The sequence below is a fragment of the Entelurus aequoreus genome, linkage group LG01 (genome assembly GCF_033978785.1).
Source record: "Entelurus aequoreus isolate RoL-2023_Sb linkage group LG01, RoL_Eaeq_v1.1, whole genome shotgun sequence".
Lineage (NCBI taxonomy): Eukaryota > Metazoa > Chordata > Actinopteri > Syngnathiformes > Syngnathidae > Entelurus > Entelurus aequoreus.
This window is the reverse complement of record NC_084731.1, coordinates 72,142,727-72,159,991: the sequence shown is the minus strand read 5'-3', so window position 1 is coordinate 72,159,991 and position 17,265 is coordinate 72,142,727. Positions and strand designations below refer to the sequence as shown.

The 17,265-nt window shown below is 38.5% G+C and overlaps 1 protein-coding gene across 1 annotated transcript in view; it reads right to left on the bottom strand.

The window, feature by feature from the left end:
• Positions 1 to 17,265, bottom strand: part of si:dkey-11f4.7 (piezo-type mechanosensitive ion channel component 2) — a 237,469-nt gene that overhangs the window by 39,323 nt on the left and 180,881 nt on the right. Inside the window, exons 49-53 of the mRNA XM_062057601.1 lie at positions 15,467 to 15,725; positions 12,315 to 12,503; positions 9,506 to 9,704; positions 9,302 to 9,425; positions 9,094 to 9,241 (exon numbers count right to left, since the gene is read on the bottom strand). Of these exons, the coding sequence (XP_061913585.1) occupies positions 9,094 to 9,241; positions 9,302 to 9,425; positions 9,506 to 9,704; positions 12,315 to 12,503; positions 15,467 to 15,725 (919 nt within the window). The remainder of the gene's footprint in view (positions 1 to 9,093; positions 9,242 to 9,301; positions 9,426 to 9,505; positions 9,705 to 12,314; positions 12,504 to 15,466; positions 15,726 to 17,265) is intronic.

Sequence of the window (17,265 nt, the reverse complement as noted above, 5' to 3'; positions counted from 1 at the left end):
ATAACTACAATACAGTAACTACAATGCAATAACTACAATACAGTAAAAACTACAATGCAATAACTACAATACCGTAATAACTACAATACGATAACTACAATACTGTAATAACTACAATAATGAAATAACTACAATACATAAATTACAATACAATAATAACTACAATACAATAACTACAAAACTGTAATAACTACAATACAATAACTACAATACTATAACTACAATACTGTATTAACTACAATACAATAACTACAATGCAATGACTACAATACAGTAATAAATACAATAGAGTAATAAATAAAATACCGTAATAACTACAATGCAATAACTACAATACTGTAATAACAACAATACAATTATAACTACAATACTATAGCTACTATACTGTACAATTACAATACAATAACTACAATACCGTAATAACTACAATACAGTAATAACAACAATACAGTAGAGACTACAACACCTTAATAACTACAATACAATAATAACTACAACACAAAAGTAACTACAATACAGTAATAAATACAATACAGTAACAAATACAAAACAATAACAACTACAATGCAGTAATAAATACAATACAATAATAACTACAATACAATAACTACAATACTGTAATAACTACAATACAATAACTACTATACTGTAATAACTAAAATATTGTAATAACTACTATACAATAATAACTACAATACTATAACTACAATGCTATAACTACAATACAATAAATACAATACCGTAATAACTACAATGCAATAAGTACAATCCTGTAATAACAACAATACAATAACTACAATACAATAATAACTACAATACTATAGCTACTGTACTGTAAAATTACAATACAATAGTAACTACAATACCGTTGTTTCCGGTCGCCGAGATGAGCAGTCACATTTTCTTTCGCTCCCGCTCTGGAATCCAAACAAAGGCTCGGATGATCCCACACTTCCTCCTTTTTCTATTGTGGATCACTGATTTGTATTTTAAAGGGGTGTGGGAAAAAATCAATTCAAATTCGAATCGCGATTCTCACGTTGTGCGATTCAGAATCGATTCTCATTTTTAAAAAATCGATTTTTATTTTTTTAATTTTTTAAAAAGTTATTTATTTATTTATTTATTTAAATTAATCAATCCAACAAAACAATACATAGAAATACCATAACAATGCGATCCAATTCCAAAACCAAACCCAACCCAGCAACACTCAGAACTGCAATAAACAGAGCAATTGAGAGGAGACACAAACACGACACAGAACAAACCAAAAGTAGTGAAACAAAAATGAATATTATCAACAACAGTATCAATATTAGTTACAATTTCAACATAGAAGTGATTAAAAATACCACATTGACATTAAAAAAAAAAAAAAAAAGAACAATAGTGTCACAGTGGCTTACACTTGCATCGCATCTCATAAGCTTGACAACACACTGTGTCCAATATTTTCACAAAGATAAAATAAGTCATATTTTTGGTTCATTTAATAGTTAAAACAAATTTACATTATTGCAATCAGTTGATAAAACATTGTCCTTTACAATTATAAAAGCTTTTTACAAAAATCTACTACTCTGCTTGCATGTCAGCAGACTGGGGTAGATCCTGCTGAAATCCTATGTATTGAATGAATAAAGAATCGTTTTGAATCGGGAAAAAATTGTTTTTGAATCGAGAATCGTGTTGAATTAAAAACAAAATCGATTTTGAATCGAATCGTGGGACACCCAAAGATTCACAGCCCTAATACCTTGCCATTAAAAAACTAATGTACAAATTCCAATCCGGCTTCAGAACTAACCACTCCACTGACACATGCCTTCTCTATCTGACCGACCACATCAAACATGAGGTGGACGCGGAAAAATACTGCGGCATGGTCATGCTGGACCTTCAGAAGGCCTTTGACACCGTTAACCACGCTATACTGTTGGATAAGCTCAGAGCAATCGGATTTGATAAAACCTCATCGAGCTGGACGCAATCTTACTTGGAGGGGAGGAAACAGGTGGTAGAGGTGAACGGCACAGCGTCCCCCCCCCCCCCCCTCTCAGTGAGCTGTGGAGTCCCCCAAGGCAGTATATTGGGGCCTTTACTGTTCCTAATATACATAAACGACTTGTCAACCAATGGCAACCAAGGTAATCAAAAAGGTCAACCAACGAACAAGATTTCTCTACAGAATCTCCTCTCTGGACAACAAAAGCACCATGAAGATTCTAGCGGGAACTCTCATCCAACCCTTTTTCGATTACGCATGCACCTCCTGGTACCCCAGCACCTCCATAACCCTCAAATCTAGACTCCAAACATCCCAGAACAAGCTAGTCAGGTTACTTCTAGACCTCCACCCCAGATCACACCTATCTCCTACCCACTTCTCCAAAGTGGGCTGGCTCAGGGTGGAGGACAGAGTAAAACAACTTGCACTGAGCCCAGTCTATAAAATTCACTACGCCTCCCTGATACCGAAGTACTTGTCAAACTACTTCCATAACGTAAATGACCGCCATAACCACAACACCAGAGGGAGCTCCACAAACCATGTTAAACCCAGATTCCGATCTAACAAGGGTCTTAACTCATTCTCCTTCTATGCCACATCAATATGGAATACACTCCCAACAGGTGTAAACGAAAGTGCATCTCTACCCTCCTTCAAAACCGCACTAAAAGAACACCTCCAGGCAACTACAACCCTAGACTAACACCCTCCCCCCACCACATCCCACCTCCCAGGATTGTAAATAATCAAATGTAAATAATCAAATGTATATACTTGTTGTTATGCTTTCTGAGCTCACTATGTTCACTGCTCGCTGTACATATCCTACGAAGTCAGACCTACACTGTTTCAATGTCCATTTCTCAAATTATATTATTGTTGATGACTGAAGTGCTGATATCAACTAAACCTAACCCCCCCGCCCCAACCCCCTCCACATTCAACCCCCCGGATTGTAAATAATGTAAATAATTCAATGTATATACTCTGATGATGATTAACTTGTGTGATGACTGTATTATGCTAACAGTATATATTTATACCATGAATTGATTAACGTGGACCCCGACTTAAACAAGTTGAAAAACTTATTCGGGTGTTACCATTTAGTGGTCAATTGTACGGAATATGTACTGTACTGTACAATCTACTAATAAAAGTCTCAATCAATCAATCAATCAAAACCGTAATAACTACAATACAGTAATGTGGGGAGGCGGGGCCGGCGGACCGGCAGCGAGGCGTGTCCCGCCGGGACCGACTCCGAGATGGCGGCGAGGAGGCGTGGCCGGCAGTCCAACAGGGAGGCAGGGCACACCGGAGCCCGCTCCAAGATGGCGGCGAGGAGGCTTGGACGGCGCCGCAATTGTAACCAGGTTCGGGGATCGCGCACCTGGTCACAATCAGCGAATCTCCTCGCAAGGTGTAAAAGGACGGCAGCCGAGAACGACGGGGCAGAAGGAGTTGGAGAACAACCAGCAAGAGACGCAGCTGAGCGAGAAGCGGATGCTGAGCGCGAGACAGAGAGAAGACAGACACAACGAGAAGCGGATGCCGAGCGAGAGCGCAAGAGAGCCAGAGGCAGACGACGACGCACGCAGCTGAAGAGCTGGAGCGAAGCGGAGTTGAAAAGCGACGCGAAGCAGGAAGACGCAGCTTTATTTGAAAAAATAAAATAAAGTCAAACCTGCGCGACAATGTCATTCCTTGATGGTCCTGAGAACCCACCCGACAGCTGGCGACTGTCACAAGTTATAACTACAGTAATGACAACAACACCTTAATAACTACAATACAATAATAACTACAACACAAAAGTAACTACAATACAGTAATAAATACAATACAGTAACAAATACAAAACAATAACAACTACAATACAGTAATAAATACAATACAATAATAACTACAATACTGTAATAACTACAATAAAATAACTACAATACAATAACTACTATGCTGTAATAACTATAATACAATAACTAAAATACTGTAATAACTACAATACAATAACTACAATACTGTAATAACTACAATACTGTAATAACTACTGTACAATAATAACTACAATACAATAACTACAATACAATAAATACAATACCGTAATAACTACAATGCAATAACTACAATACTCTAATAACAACAATACCATAACTACAATACAATAATAACTACAATACTATAGCTACAGTACTCTAAAACTACTATACAATAATAACTACCATACCGTAATAACTAAAACACCATAATAACTACAATACAATAGTAACTACAATACAATAATAACCACAACTCAAAAGTAACTACAATACAGTAATAAATACAATACAGTAACAAATACAAAACAATAACTACAATACAGTAATAAATACAATACAATAATGACTATGATACAATAATAACTACAATACAATAACTACACTACTGTAATACATACAATACAATAACTAAAATACTGTAATACCTACAATACAATAACTACAACACTAACAACTACAATAGAATAACTACAACACTGTAATAACTGCAATACAATAACTACAATACTGTAATAACTACAATACAATAACTACAATACAATACCTACAATACCGTAATAACTACAACACAAAAGTAACTACAATACAGTAATAACTACAATACAATACCTACAATACCGTAATAACTACAACACAAAAGTAACTACAATACAGTAATAACTACAATACAGTAATAAGTACAATACAGTAACAAATACAAAACAATAACTACAATACAGTAATAAATACCATACAATAACTACAATACTGTAACAACTACAATACAAAAACTACAACACTGTAATAACTTCAATACAATAACTACAATACTGTAATAACTACAATACAAAACCTACAATACCGTAATAACTACAACACAATAATAACTACAACACAATTATAACTACAATACATTCACTACAATACAATACTAACTACAACACAAAAGTAACTACTATACAGTAATAAATACAATACAATAACAACTACAACCCAGTAATCAATACAATATACTAATAACTGCAATACAATAACTGCAATACAATGACTGCAATACCGTAATAACTACCATACAATAATTACAGTACAATGATTACAATATCGTAACAACTACCATACAATAACTACAATACCGTAATAACTACAATATAATAACTAAAATACAGTAATAAATATAATATACTAATAATTACAATACAATAATAAGTACAATACAGTAATAAATACAATACAATAATAATGACAATACTATAACTAAAATACAGTAATAAATACGATACAATACAATAATACATACAATACAATAATAACTACAAAACAGTAATAAATACAATACAGGGTACAGTATATTATATAGAGTATTGTATAGAGTATTGTGTGGTTTTATTACCCCAAAATATTGTGTGTAGTTGCTGCATTTACAGTATATACAGTATTACATAGACTATATTATATAGTATTGTACAGAGTATTATAGGGTATCCTACAGAGTATTGTATATAGTATTATATAGAATATTGTATAGATTATTGTTTTGAGTACCGTACAAAGTTTGTGTACAGTATTGTATAGAGAATTGTACAAAAAAGTACATAGAGCATTGTTTAGAGTATTGTATATAGCATCGTATAGCGTAATGTATAGAGTAGTGTACAGAGTATTATAAAGAGCATTGTACAAAGTATTGTTTACAGTATTGTATAGAATATTGTATGGAGTATTATATGTAGTATTGTTTAGAGTATTGTATAGAATATTTCGGGGTTGTCTTACCCCAAAAGATTGTGTTTAGCGTATTGTGTAGAGCATTGTATAGAGTATTGTTAAGGTATTGTACAAAGTATTGCATAGAGTATTCTATAGAATATTGTACAGAGTATAGTATAATGTATTATATAAAGTATTGTACAGAGTATTGTTTAAAACATTGTGTAGAGTATTGTGTATAGTATTATATAAAGCACTGTGTAGAGTTTTGTACAGAGTATTAAATAGAGTAGTATATAGAGTATTGTATAGAGTAGCATATAGAATATTGTACAGAGCATTAAAGGCCTACTGAAATGACATTTTTTTTATTTAAACGGGGATAGCAGATCCATTCTATGTGTCATACTTGATCATTTCGCGATATTGCCATATTTTTGCTGAAAGGATTTAGTATAGAACATCGACGATAAAGTTCGCAACTTTTGGTCGCTGATTAAAAAAAGCCTTGCCTGTACCGGAAGTAGCGTGACGTCACAGGTTGAAGGGCTCCTCACATTTCTCCATTGTTTACACCAGCAGCGAGAGTGATTCGGACCGAGAAAGCGACGATTACCCCATTAATTTGAGCGAGGATGAAAGATTCGTTGATGAGGAACGTGAGAGTGAAGGACTAGAGTGCAGTGCAGGGCGTATCTTTTTACGCTCTGACTGTAACTTAGGTAAAAGGGCTCATTGGATTCCACACTTTGTCCTTTTTCTATTGTGGATCACGGATTTGTATTTTAAACCACCTCGGATACTATATCCTCTTGAAAATGAGAGTCGAGAACGCGAAATGGACATTCACAGTGACTTTTATCTCCACGACAATACATCGGTGAAGCACTTTAGCTACGGAGCTAACGTGATAGCATCGTGCTTAAATGCAGATAGAAACAAAAGAAATAAGCCCCTGACTGGAAGGATAGACAGAAGATCAACAATACTACTATCAGGAGACACCGAACCAAACACTGGACCTGTAACCACACGGTTAATGCTGTGCCGCCTGTCGAAGCCTAGCAATGCTGTTGCTAACGACGCCATTGAAGCTAACTTAGCTACGGGACCTCGTCAGAGCTATGATAAAAACATTAGCGCTCCACCTACGCCAGCCCTCATCTGCTCATCAACACCCGTGCTCACCTGCGTTCCAGCGATCGACGGCGCGATGAAGGACTTCACCCGATCATCGATGCGGTCGGCAGCTAGCGTCGGATAGCGCGTCTGCTATCCAACTCAAAGTCCTCCTGGTTGTGTTGCTGCAGCCAACCGCTAATACACCGATCCCACCTACAGCTTTCTTCTTTGCAGTCTCCATTGTTCATTAAACAAATTGCAAAAGATTCACCAACACAGATGTCCAGAATACTGTGGAATTTTGCGATGAAAACAGAGCTGTTTGTATTGGGATACAATGTGTCCGAATACTTCCGCTTCAACCATTGATGTCACGCGCAAACGTCATCATACATAGACGTTTTCAAACGGAAGTTTCCCGGGAAATTTAAAATTGCACTTTATAAGTTAACCCGGCCGTATTGGCGTGTGTTGCAATGTTAAGATTTCATCATTGATATATAAACTATCAGACTGTGTGGTCGGTAGTAGTGGGTTTCAGTAGGCCTTTAAAAAGAGTAGTATATAGAGTATTGTGCAGAGTATTGTATAGAGTATTGTACATGGTATTGTATAGAGTATTATACAGTATAATACAGAGTATTGTTTAGAACATAGTATAGAGTAGTATATAGACTATTATATAAAGTACTCTGTAGAGTATTGTACATTGTATTATAAAGAGTATAGTACAGAGTATTGTGTAGGGTATAGTAAAGAGTACTGTGTGGAGTATAGTATAGAGCAGGGGTGTCAAACTCAAATACAGAGTGGGCCAAAATTTAAAACTGAACAAAGCCGTGGGCCAAGGTTGAACAAATTAACCTTTTAATAGGGACCCAAACAAGTTTTGCATTAAATATTGAACAAGCAAGGCTTATATAACTTTTTAGTGACATGCAAAATCGAGTTTCAAATAATGATAATAATAATAAAAAAATATCAATGGCATATCAAATACAATTTAAATAAAACTTGAATGCCTTTTTTCTATTTGCAGCCTTCTGAGGTAAATATCAACATTAACTTTTTCCACAGGCTAATAAATTTGAAAATAAAATAATGAATAAACCAACCATTCAGGACTTTAAACTGCTCAGTTTGCAACACACTGATCTAATCTGATGTGCCCAAGCCAGGTACCTGGCATCTTTTCTTGGATGCTAGGTCATTAATGTCGGGGCTCAGGCTTTGAGCTGAGGCAACCTTCATGATCGAACGAAGGTGTTCATCAGTCATTATATCTCGTAGTCCACCTGGACCACAGTCTTGGGGGTGTGCCTTAAAGGCACTGCCTTTAACGTCCTCTACGAGCTGTCGTCACGTCCGCTTTTCATCCATTCTAACAACGTGCCGGCCCAGTCACAAGATATGTGCGGCTTCTGCATGCACACACACGTGAATGCAACGCATCCTTGATCAACAGCGATACAGGTTACACTGAAGGTGGCCGTATAAACAACTTTAACACTGCTAGAAATATACGCCACACTGTGAATTCACACCAAACAAGAATGACAAACACATTTCGGGAGAACATCCGCACCGTAACACAACATAAACACAACAGTACAAATACCCACAATCCCCATGCAGCACTAACTCTTCCGGGACGCTACAAAAACACCCCCCACTACCACCAAACCCCCCCCCCCCCCCCCCCCCCCCCCACACACCTTGTAGTGTCCCGGAAGAGTTAGTGCTGCAAAGGATTCTGGGTATTTGCTCTGTTGTGTTTATGTTGTGTTACGGTGCGGATGTTCTCCCGAAATGTGTTTGTCATTCTTGTTTGGTGTGGTTTCACAGTGTGGCGTGTATTTCTAACAGTGTTAAAGTTGTTTATACGGCCACCCTCAGTGTAACCTGTATCGCTGTTGATCAAGTATGCGTTGCATTCGCTTGTGTGTGCGTGCAGAAGCCGCACATATTATGTGACTGGGCCAGCACTCGTTGGACTGGATGAAAAGCGAACGTGACGATTTTCGGGAGGGGCGCTGAAATTTGGGAGTCTCCCGGGAGGGTTGGCAAGTATGAGAATTAGCGGTGAATGCGGTGTTACCGCGGCACCGCCCCTGTATATCATCGGCGGGCCAGCTCTAGTGTTAATTTGATATCGCCTCAAGGGTCAAGTGAAATTAGTCGACGGGCCAGAGTTTGACACCCATGGTATAGAGTACTGCGCGGTGGTCTTACCCCAAAAGCCCAGTATCCGTAGATGGTGACTATGAAGTTGAGCACGTCGATGAGGAACATGAGGGCGTAGACGTCACACACAGGGCTGTAGTCTGGGTGGATGATGTCATAGAAGAACTGCCTTATGGGTAAGTAGATGTGCAGGGCGCTGCAACACAAGGAGTAGGCTGTGCTGGTCTCCATGGCAACTGAAGCTAAAAATACTCACACTTCTATGACGGTGGTTTTAGCTCGCAGCATCTTCTCCTTGATCTGCTGCCTGATCCTCTGCTTCCTGGTCAGAGGAGGCTTGTTCTGTCTCTTCTTCTTCTTCTTCTGCGCCTTGGGCTTACCTGTCCACAAGTCTCAGGGTTATACTCAGTGGCCACGCTTTCACCCTGGAACAGATGAAGTGTTTTGGAACCTTGCTCACCGTCAGATTGTGCCGAGTCGGCTTTCTTCAGCCTCCTGAAGATGGAGGTGGTGGAGGACTGCAGAGGGAGGAACCTCAGACCTCGGCCTGGTTTCTCCTTCTTCTCTCCTCCCGTCGCCTTCTTCCTGTCCGCCTTCTTCTTCAGCTTCTTGAAGAAGTCTGGCATTTCCACTTCTTTGTTGTCCCACAGCCCGTGGCACTGCCAGGACAGCGCATGTCATAGATTATGGTTCGCCAGTGTTGACTTACATTTGTGGGTTATTTTCTTTACAGAGTAACCCAATTTTTCTGGGTTATAAGGTGTGGAGAGGCGGGGCCGGCAAGCGAGCAGCGAGGCAGGGAACGCCGGAGCCTGGCCCAAGATGGCGGCGAGGAGGCGTGGCCGGCAAGCGAGCAGCAAAGCAGGGCACGCTAGAGCCCGGCCCAAGATGGCGGCGTGGAGGCGTGGACGGCAGCGAGCGGCGAGGCGGGGCGCGCCGGCAGCGACGCCGCAATCGTGCCCAGGTGCGCGATCCGCACACCTGGGCACGATCATCCAATCTCCTCTCGCGGAGGAAAAGGGGCGCAGCAGAGAGAGACGGGAGAGAGACTGGAAGGAGCAAAAGGGAAGCTGACGCGGAGCGAGAGAGGAGAAGAGCCAGAGACAGACAACGAACGAGCGAGCGGAAGAAAAGGAGCTGAAAAGCGACTGAGGCTGTGAGGTTTTATTTGCAAAAATAAACAAACGTCAACTCTGCTCGAGATGTCTCCATTTGATGGTCCAGGGAACCCACAAGACGGCTTGAGTCGGTCACATAAGGCTATTATTTTAACACAATTTCTGGGTTTTCAAGGTTATGCACCATTTTTCGGTTGTTTTTCAGAGAGCAACCCACTTTTGGGTTAGAGGCTTTCTTTTAATGAAAAAGTGATTTTTTTTCTTGAACAGGGTATATTATGGAGTGATCTCATAAACTTTATTTATAACCACCCATCTTATGTACATTAAATTTACCTTTTAAAGAGGTACTAAATACTTGCTGTATACGACGACTACAATAGCTATATTTTAGTGTAGTCAATGTACAGCTTGTACAGCAGTACAGATGGGACGGCATGGCGTAGTGGGTAGAGCGCCCGTGTCAGAAACCTGAGGGTCGCAGGTTCGCTCCCCGCCTCTTACCATGCCGTTGTGTCCTTGGGCAGGACACTTCACCCTTGCCCCCGGTGCCGCTCACACCGGTGAATGAATGTTGAATGAATGATAGGTGGTGGTCGGAGGGGCCGTAGGCGCAAATTGGCAGCCACGCTTCCGTCAGTCTACCCCTACGAAGTAGCTTACCACCACCAGGTGTGAATGAATGATGGGTTTTTAACATGTAAAGCGACTTTGGGTACTTAGAAAAGCGCTATATAAATCCCAGGTATTATTATTATTAGATGCACCATCCACTAAAACAAAATGATAATTGTGTTTCATGGTCTGAGGCTGCATGAGTGCTGCCCAACATGAATTCAGATATATATATATATATATATATATATATATATATATATATATATATATATATATATATATATATATATATATATATATATATATATATACAGTCGTGGTCAAAAGTGTACATACACTTGTAAAGAACATAATGTCATGGCTGTCTTGAGTTTCCAATCATTTCTACAACTCTTATATTTTTGTGATAGAGTGATTGGAGCACATACTTGTTGGTCACAAAAAACATTCATGAAGTTTGGTTCTTTTATGAATTTATTATGGGTCTACTGAAAATGTGAGCAAATCTGCTGGGTCAAAAGTATACATACAGCAATGTTAATATTTGCTTACATGTCTCTTGGCAAGTTTCACTGCAAAAAGCCGCTTTTGGTAGCCATCCACAAGTTTCTGCTTGAATTTTTGACCACTCCTCTTGACAAAATTGGTGCAGTTCAGCTAAATTTGTTGCTTTTCTGACATGGACTTGTTTCTTCAGCATTGTCCACACGTTTAAGTCAGGACTTTCGGAAGGCCATTCTAAAACCTTCATTCTAGCCTGATTTAGCCACTCCTTTACCACTTTTGACGTGTGTTTGGGGTCATTGTCCTGTTGGAACACCCAACTGCGCCCAAGACCCAACGTCCGGGCTGATGATTTTAGCTTGTCCTGAAGAATTTGGAGGTAATCCTCCTTTTTTATTGTCCCATTTACTCTCTGTAAAGCACCAGTTCCATTGGCAGCAAAACAGGCCCAGAGCATAATACTACCACCACCATGCTTGACGGTAGGAATGGTGTTCCTGGGATTAAAGGCCTCACCTTTTCTCCTCCAAACATATTGCTGGGTATTGTGGCCAAACAGCTCCATTTTTGTTGCATACGACCACAGAACTTTCCTCCAGAAGGTCTTATCTTTGTCAATGTGATGTACTCAAGATAGCCATGACATTATGTTCTTTACAGTGTGTGTGTGTGTGTGTGTGTGTGTGTGTGTGTGTGTGTGTGTGTGTGTGTGTGTGTGTGTGTGTGTGTGTGTGTGTGTGTGTGTGTGTGTGTGTGTGTGTGTGTGTGTAGGGCTTTCCTCAAGTTTGGTCACAGGAATCCGAAAGTGTTTAGTCATAAAAATATGAAAAATAAGTTATATACATGTATATTTGTTTAAATCTGCATCTTAACTTCAGATCAATATGTCAATATATACAGTATATATATTTGTTTCTGTTTCATGCCTTTTTTGTACACAATCATGCAGGCAGGCGTATGAGTGCTGCTGCACCTTGAGGATGGAGAGGGTACACAATCATGCAGGCAGGCGTATGAGTGCTGCTGCACCTTGAGGATGGAGCGGTGGAAGAAGAGCGCGAGCAGCTGAATGAGATCGAAGAGCACGTAGCCGTCCTTCTTCTCCACGCCCAGAATATTGGGCAGGGCGAAGGGGCGCTCGGCGTTGATGCCTCGGTAGGCGGAGGTGGTCCACGGGAAGAATCCAAATTGGAAGAAGTACTTGACCACCACGTTGAGCTGCAAGAACATAAATCATGTCATAGCATATACACTATATTGCTGTATTTGTGTATATAGATTGATGTATTTGTATTGGTTCATTTGTGTATTTAGATTGGTGTACTTGTGTATTTAGATTAGTGTATTTGTGTATTTAGATTGGTGTAGTTGTGTATTTGTATTGGTTCATTTGTGTATTTAAATTAGTGTGTTTGTGTATTTAGATTGGTGTATTTGTATTGGTTCATTTGTGTATTTAGATTGGTGTATTTGTATTGGTGTATTTGTATTGGTGTATTTAGATTGGTGTATTTATGTATTTGTATTAGTCTATTGGTGTTATTTAGATTGGTGTATTTGTATTTGGTGTATTTGTGTATTTAGACTGCTGGCTTTGTTTGATTAGATTGGTGTACTTGAATCGGTTCATTTGTGTAGTTAGATTGGTGTATTTGTGTATGTAGATTGGTGTATTTGTGTATTTAGATTGGTGTGTTTGTGTAATTGTATTGGTGTATTTAGATTGGTGTATTTGTAATGGTGCATTGGGTTATTTAGATTGGTGTATTTGCATTGGTGTGTTTGTGTATTTAGATTGGTGTATTTGTATCGGTGTGTTTGTGTATTTAGATTAGTGTATTTGTTTTAGTGTGTTTGTGTATTTGTATTGGTGTGTTTGTGTATTTAGATTGGTGTATTTGTAATGGTCTGTTTGTGTATTTAGATTGGTGTATTTGTATCGGTGTGTTTGTGTATTTAGATTGGTGTATTTGTATCTGTGTGTTTGTGTATTTAGATTGGCCTATTTGTATTGGTGGGTTTGTGTATATAGTTTGGTGTATTTTTATAGGTATGTTTGTGTATTTAGATTGGTGTATTTGTATTGGTGTGGTATTTTTATTTAGATTAGTGTATTTGTGTTGGTGTATTAGTGCTATTTAGATTGGTGTATTTGTATTGGCGTGTTTGTGTATTTAGATTGGTGTATTTGTGTAATTAGATAGGTGTATTTGTGTGTTTGTATTTGTGTATTTATCAATCAATCAATCAATCAATCAATCAATCAATGTTTATTTATATAGCCCTAAATCACAAGTGTCTCAAAGGGCGTATTTGTGTGTTTGTATTTGTGTATTTACATTGGTGTATTTGTGTTTACATTAATGCCAAAGAAAGTGTCCTACTTCCTGTATGTTTCTGAAATGCAAACATTTGTTGTCACTAAGTACACAAACATCATCATGAAAAGATGATGAAGATGTTTGGATCATGATGAGAAGATGATGACGATGTTGAGATCATCATGAGAAATGATGAAGATGTTGAGATCATCATGGGAAGATGATGACAATGTTGAGATCATCTTGAGAAAATGATGAAGATGATGAGATCATCATGAGAAGATGATGAAGATGTTTGGATCATCATGAGAAGATGATGCAGTTGTTGAGATCATCATGAGAAGATGATGAAGATGTTGAGATCATCATGAGAAGATGATGAAGATGTTGAGATCATCATGAGAAAATGATGAAGATGTTGAGATCATGAGAAGATGATGACAATGTTGAGATCATCATGAGAAGATGAAGAAGATGTTTGGATCATCATGAGAAGATGATGAAGATGTTGAGATCATCTTGAGAAGATGATGAAGATGATGAGATCATCATGAGAAGATGATGAAGATGTTTGGATTATCATTAGAAGATGATGCAGATGTTGAGATCATCATGAGAATATGATGAAGATGTTTGGATCATGATGAGAAGATGATGAAGATGTTGAGATCATCATGAGAAAATGATGAAGATGTTTGGATCATCATGAGAAGATGATGAAGATGTTTGGATCATCATGAGAAGATGATGAAGATGTTGAGATCATCATGAGAAGATGATGAAGATGTTGAGATCATCATGAGAAAATGATGAAGATGTTGAGATCATGAGAAGATGATGACAATGTTGAGATCATCATGAGAAGATGAAGAAGATGTTTGGATCATCATGAGAAGATGATGAAGATGTTGAGATCATCTTGAGAAGATGATGAAGATGATGAGATCATCATGAGAAGATGATGAAGATGTTTGGATTATCATTAGAAGATGATGCAGATGTTGAGATCATCATGAGAATATGATGAAGATGTTTGGATCATCATGAGAAGATGATGAAAATGTTGTCATCATCATGAGAAGATGATGAAGATGATGAGATCATCATGAGAAGATGATGAAGATGTTGAGATCATCATGAGAATATGATGCAGATGTTGAGATCATCATGAGAAGATGAAAAAGATGTTTGGATCATCATGAGAAGATGATGACGATGTTGAGATCATCTTGAGAAGATGATGAAGATGATGAGATCATCATGAGAAGATGATGAAGATGTTTGGATTATCATGAGAAGATGATGAAGATGTTTGGATCATCATGAGAAGATGATGAAGATGTTGAGATCATCATGAGAAAATGATGAAGATGTTTGGATCATCATGAGAAGATGATGAAGATGTTTGGATCATCATGAGAAGATGATGAAGATGTTGAGATCATCATGAGAAGATGTTGAGATCATCATTAGAAGATGATGAAGATGTTTGGATCATCATGAGAAGATGATGAAGATGTTGAGATCATCATAAGAAGATGATGAAGATGTTGAGATCATCATGAGAATATGATGAAGATGTTTAGATCATCATGAGAAGATGATGAAGATGTTGAGATCATCATGAGAAGATGATGAAGATGTTTGATTCATCATGAGAAGATGATGAAGATGTTTGGATCATCATGAGAAGATGATGAAGATGTTGAGATCATCATGAGAAGATGATGAAGATGTTTGATTCATCATGAGAAGATGATGAGGATGTTTGGATCATCATGAGAAGATGATGAAGATGTTGTCATCATCATGAGAAGATGTTGAGATGATAAGAAGATGTTGAATATGTGGAGCCAGTACCTCAGTGTAGATGATGGCGGTCATCCAGAAGCGCTTGGTGGGTCTGGGCACAGACAGCATGGCCCAGAGGAAGATGAGGATGGGCAGCATGAAGGAGAGGAAGGAGGCAGACACCATGTGGTTGAGGATGATGACAAAGTAGCACAACATCTCAGACTTGGACACCATGGTGTTGTAGAGGGCAAAGGTCAGCTTCAGAGGCCTGGGCAGCCTCAGGAAGAACTTGTCCGACTCTGAGATCTCCTCGTTCTCAAACATTCTGTAGGAGTAATAATAATACATATTGATACATGATTAATAATAATACATATTGATACATAATTAATAATAATACATATTGATACATGATTAATAATAATACATATTGATGTAGGAGTAATAATCATTCATATTGATACATGATTAATAATAATACATATTGATGTAGGAGTAATAATAATACATATTGATGAAGGGGTAATAATAATACATATTGATACATGATTAATAATAATACATATTGATGTAGGAGTAATAATAACACATGTTTATGAATGAGTAATAATGATACATATTGATGAAGGAGTAATAATAATACATATTGATGAAGGAGTAATAATAATAATACATATTGATACATGATTAATAATAATACAGAATATATATTGATATATGATTAATAATAATACAGAATATATATTGATACAAGACTAATAATAATACATAATATATATTGATAAATGATTAATAATAATATAGAATATATATTGATACATAATTAATAATAATACATAATATATATTGATACATGATAAATAATAATACAGAATATATATTGATAAATAATTAATAATAATACGGAATATATATTGATATTTTATTAATAATAATAAAGAATACATATTGATACATAACTAATAATAATACAGAATATATATTGATGAATGATTAATATTAAAAAAGAATATTGTGTGGCGGGCACTAGGACCATGCTCACACTCAGCAGAATGGGTGTGGTTTTATGTACGTTCTTGGGCACGCTATAAATGTGCATATTGTGTTTTATTGTGCATTCTTATGTTGGCAGTCTTACAATAAAGACCTCAAAGAAACAACGCTGTGTTTCTTGCATTTGCCACATTGGTGACCCCGACAATGTTTCACGCAGAAGAGGAAGCTGTGTCTTCATCGGCCATGTCGCCCCAACTCCAGCAACCTGCAACCCCCGCGGGGACAAAGCTTCCGGAGTTCTGGCAGAGCGACCCGGCATCATGGTTCCAGCACATCGAGGCACTTTTCCACCTGCGAGGAATCGCCGGCGACGACTCCCGGTATTACTTGGTCGTAACAGCCCTCGACCAGGCGACCACTCGCCGCGCCATGCAGCTGTTGCGAACGCCTCCACAGCGCGGCAAGTACGCTGCACTCAAGAATCTTCTGCTTCGGAGATTTACTCTAACTGACGCTGAGAGGGCAGATAGACTTCTTTCCCTGCCCGGTTTGGGCGATAGCACCGCCTTGGATCTGATGGACAGTATGCTGTCGCTGCTGGGCTCCGAGGAGGGCGGGTTCATTTTCCCGCATCTTTTCTTGCGGCAGCTACCACCTGCGGCCCGTGCGGTGTTGGCTAACTCCGCTTCTCTGGCCTCCGGCGACTACCGGGGCTTGGCTGAAGGAGCTGACCGGGTGCTTCTGGCTTCCAGACGGTTTGCCGTGCAGAGCGTAGAAGCGCCCCCCTGCAGACGATGGAGAACGCGGACCCAGCAGTGGTGGCGGGAGTCGCTACCCGGAAAAGGCGCGAAGCGAGCCAGTGCTTCTTC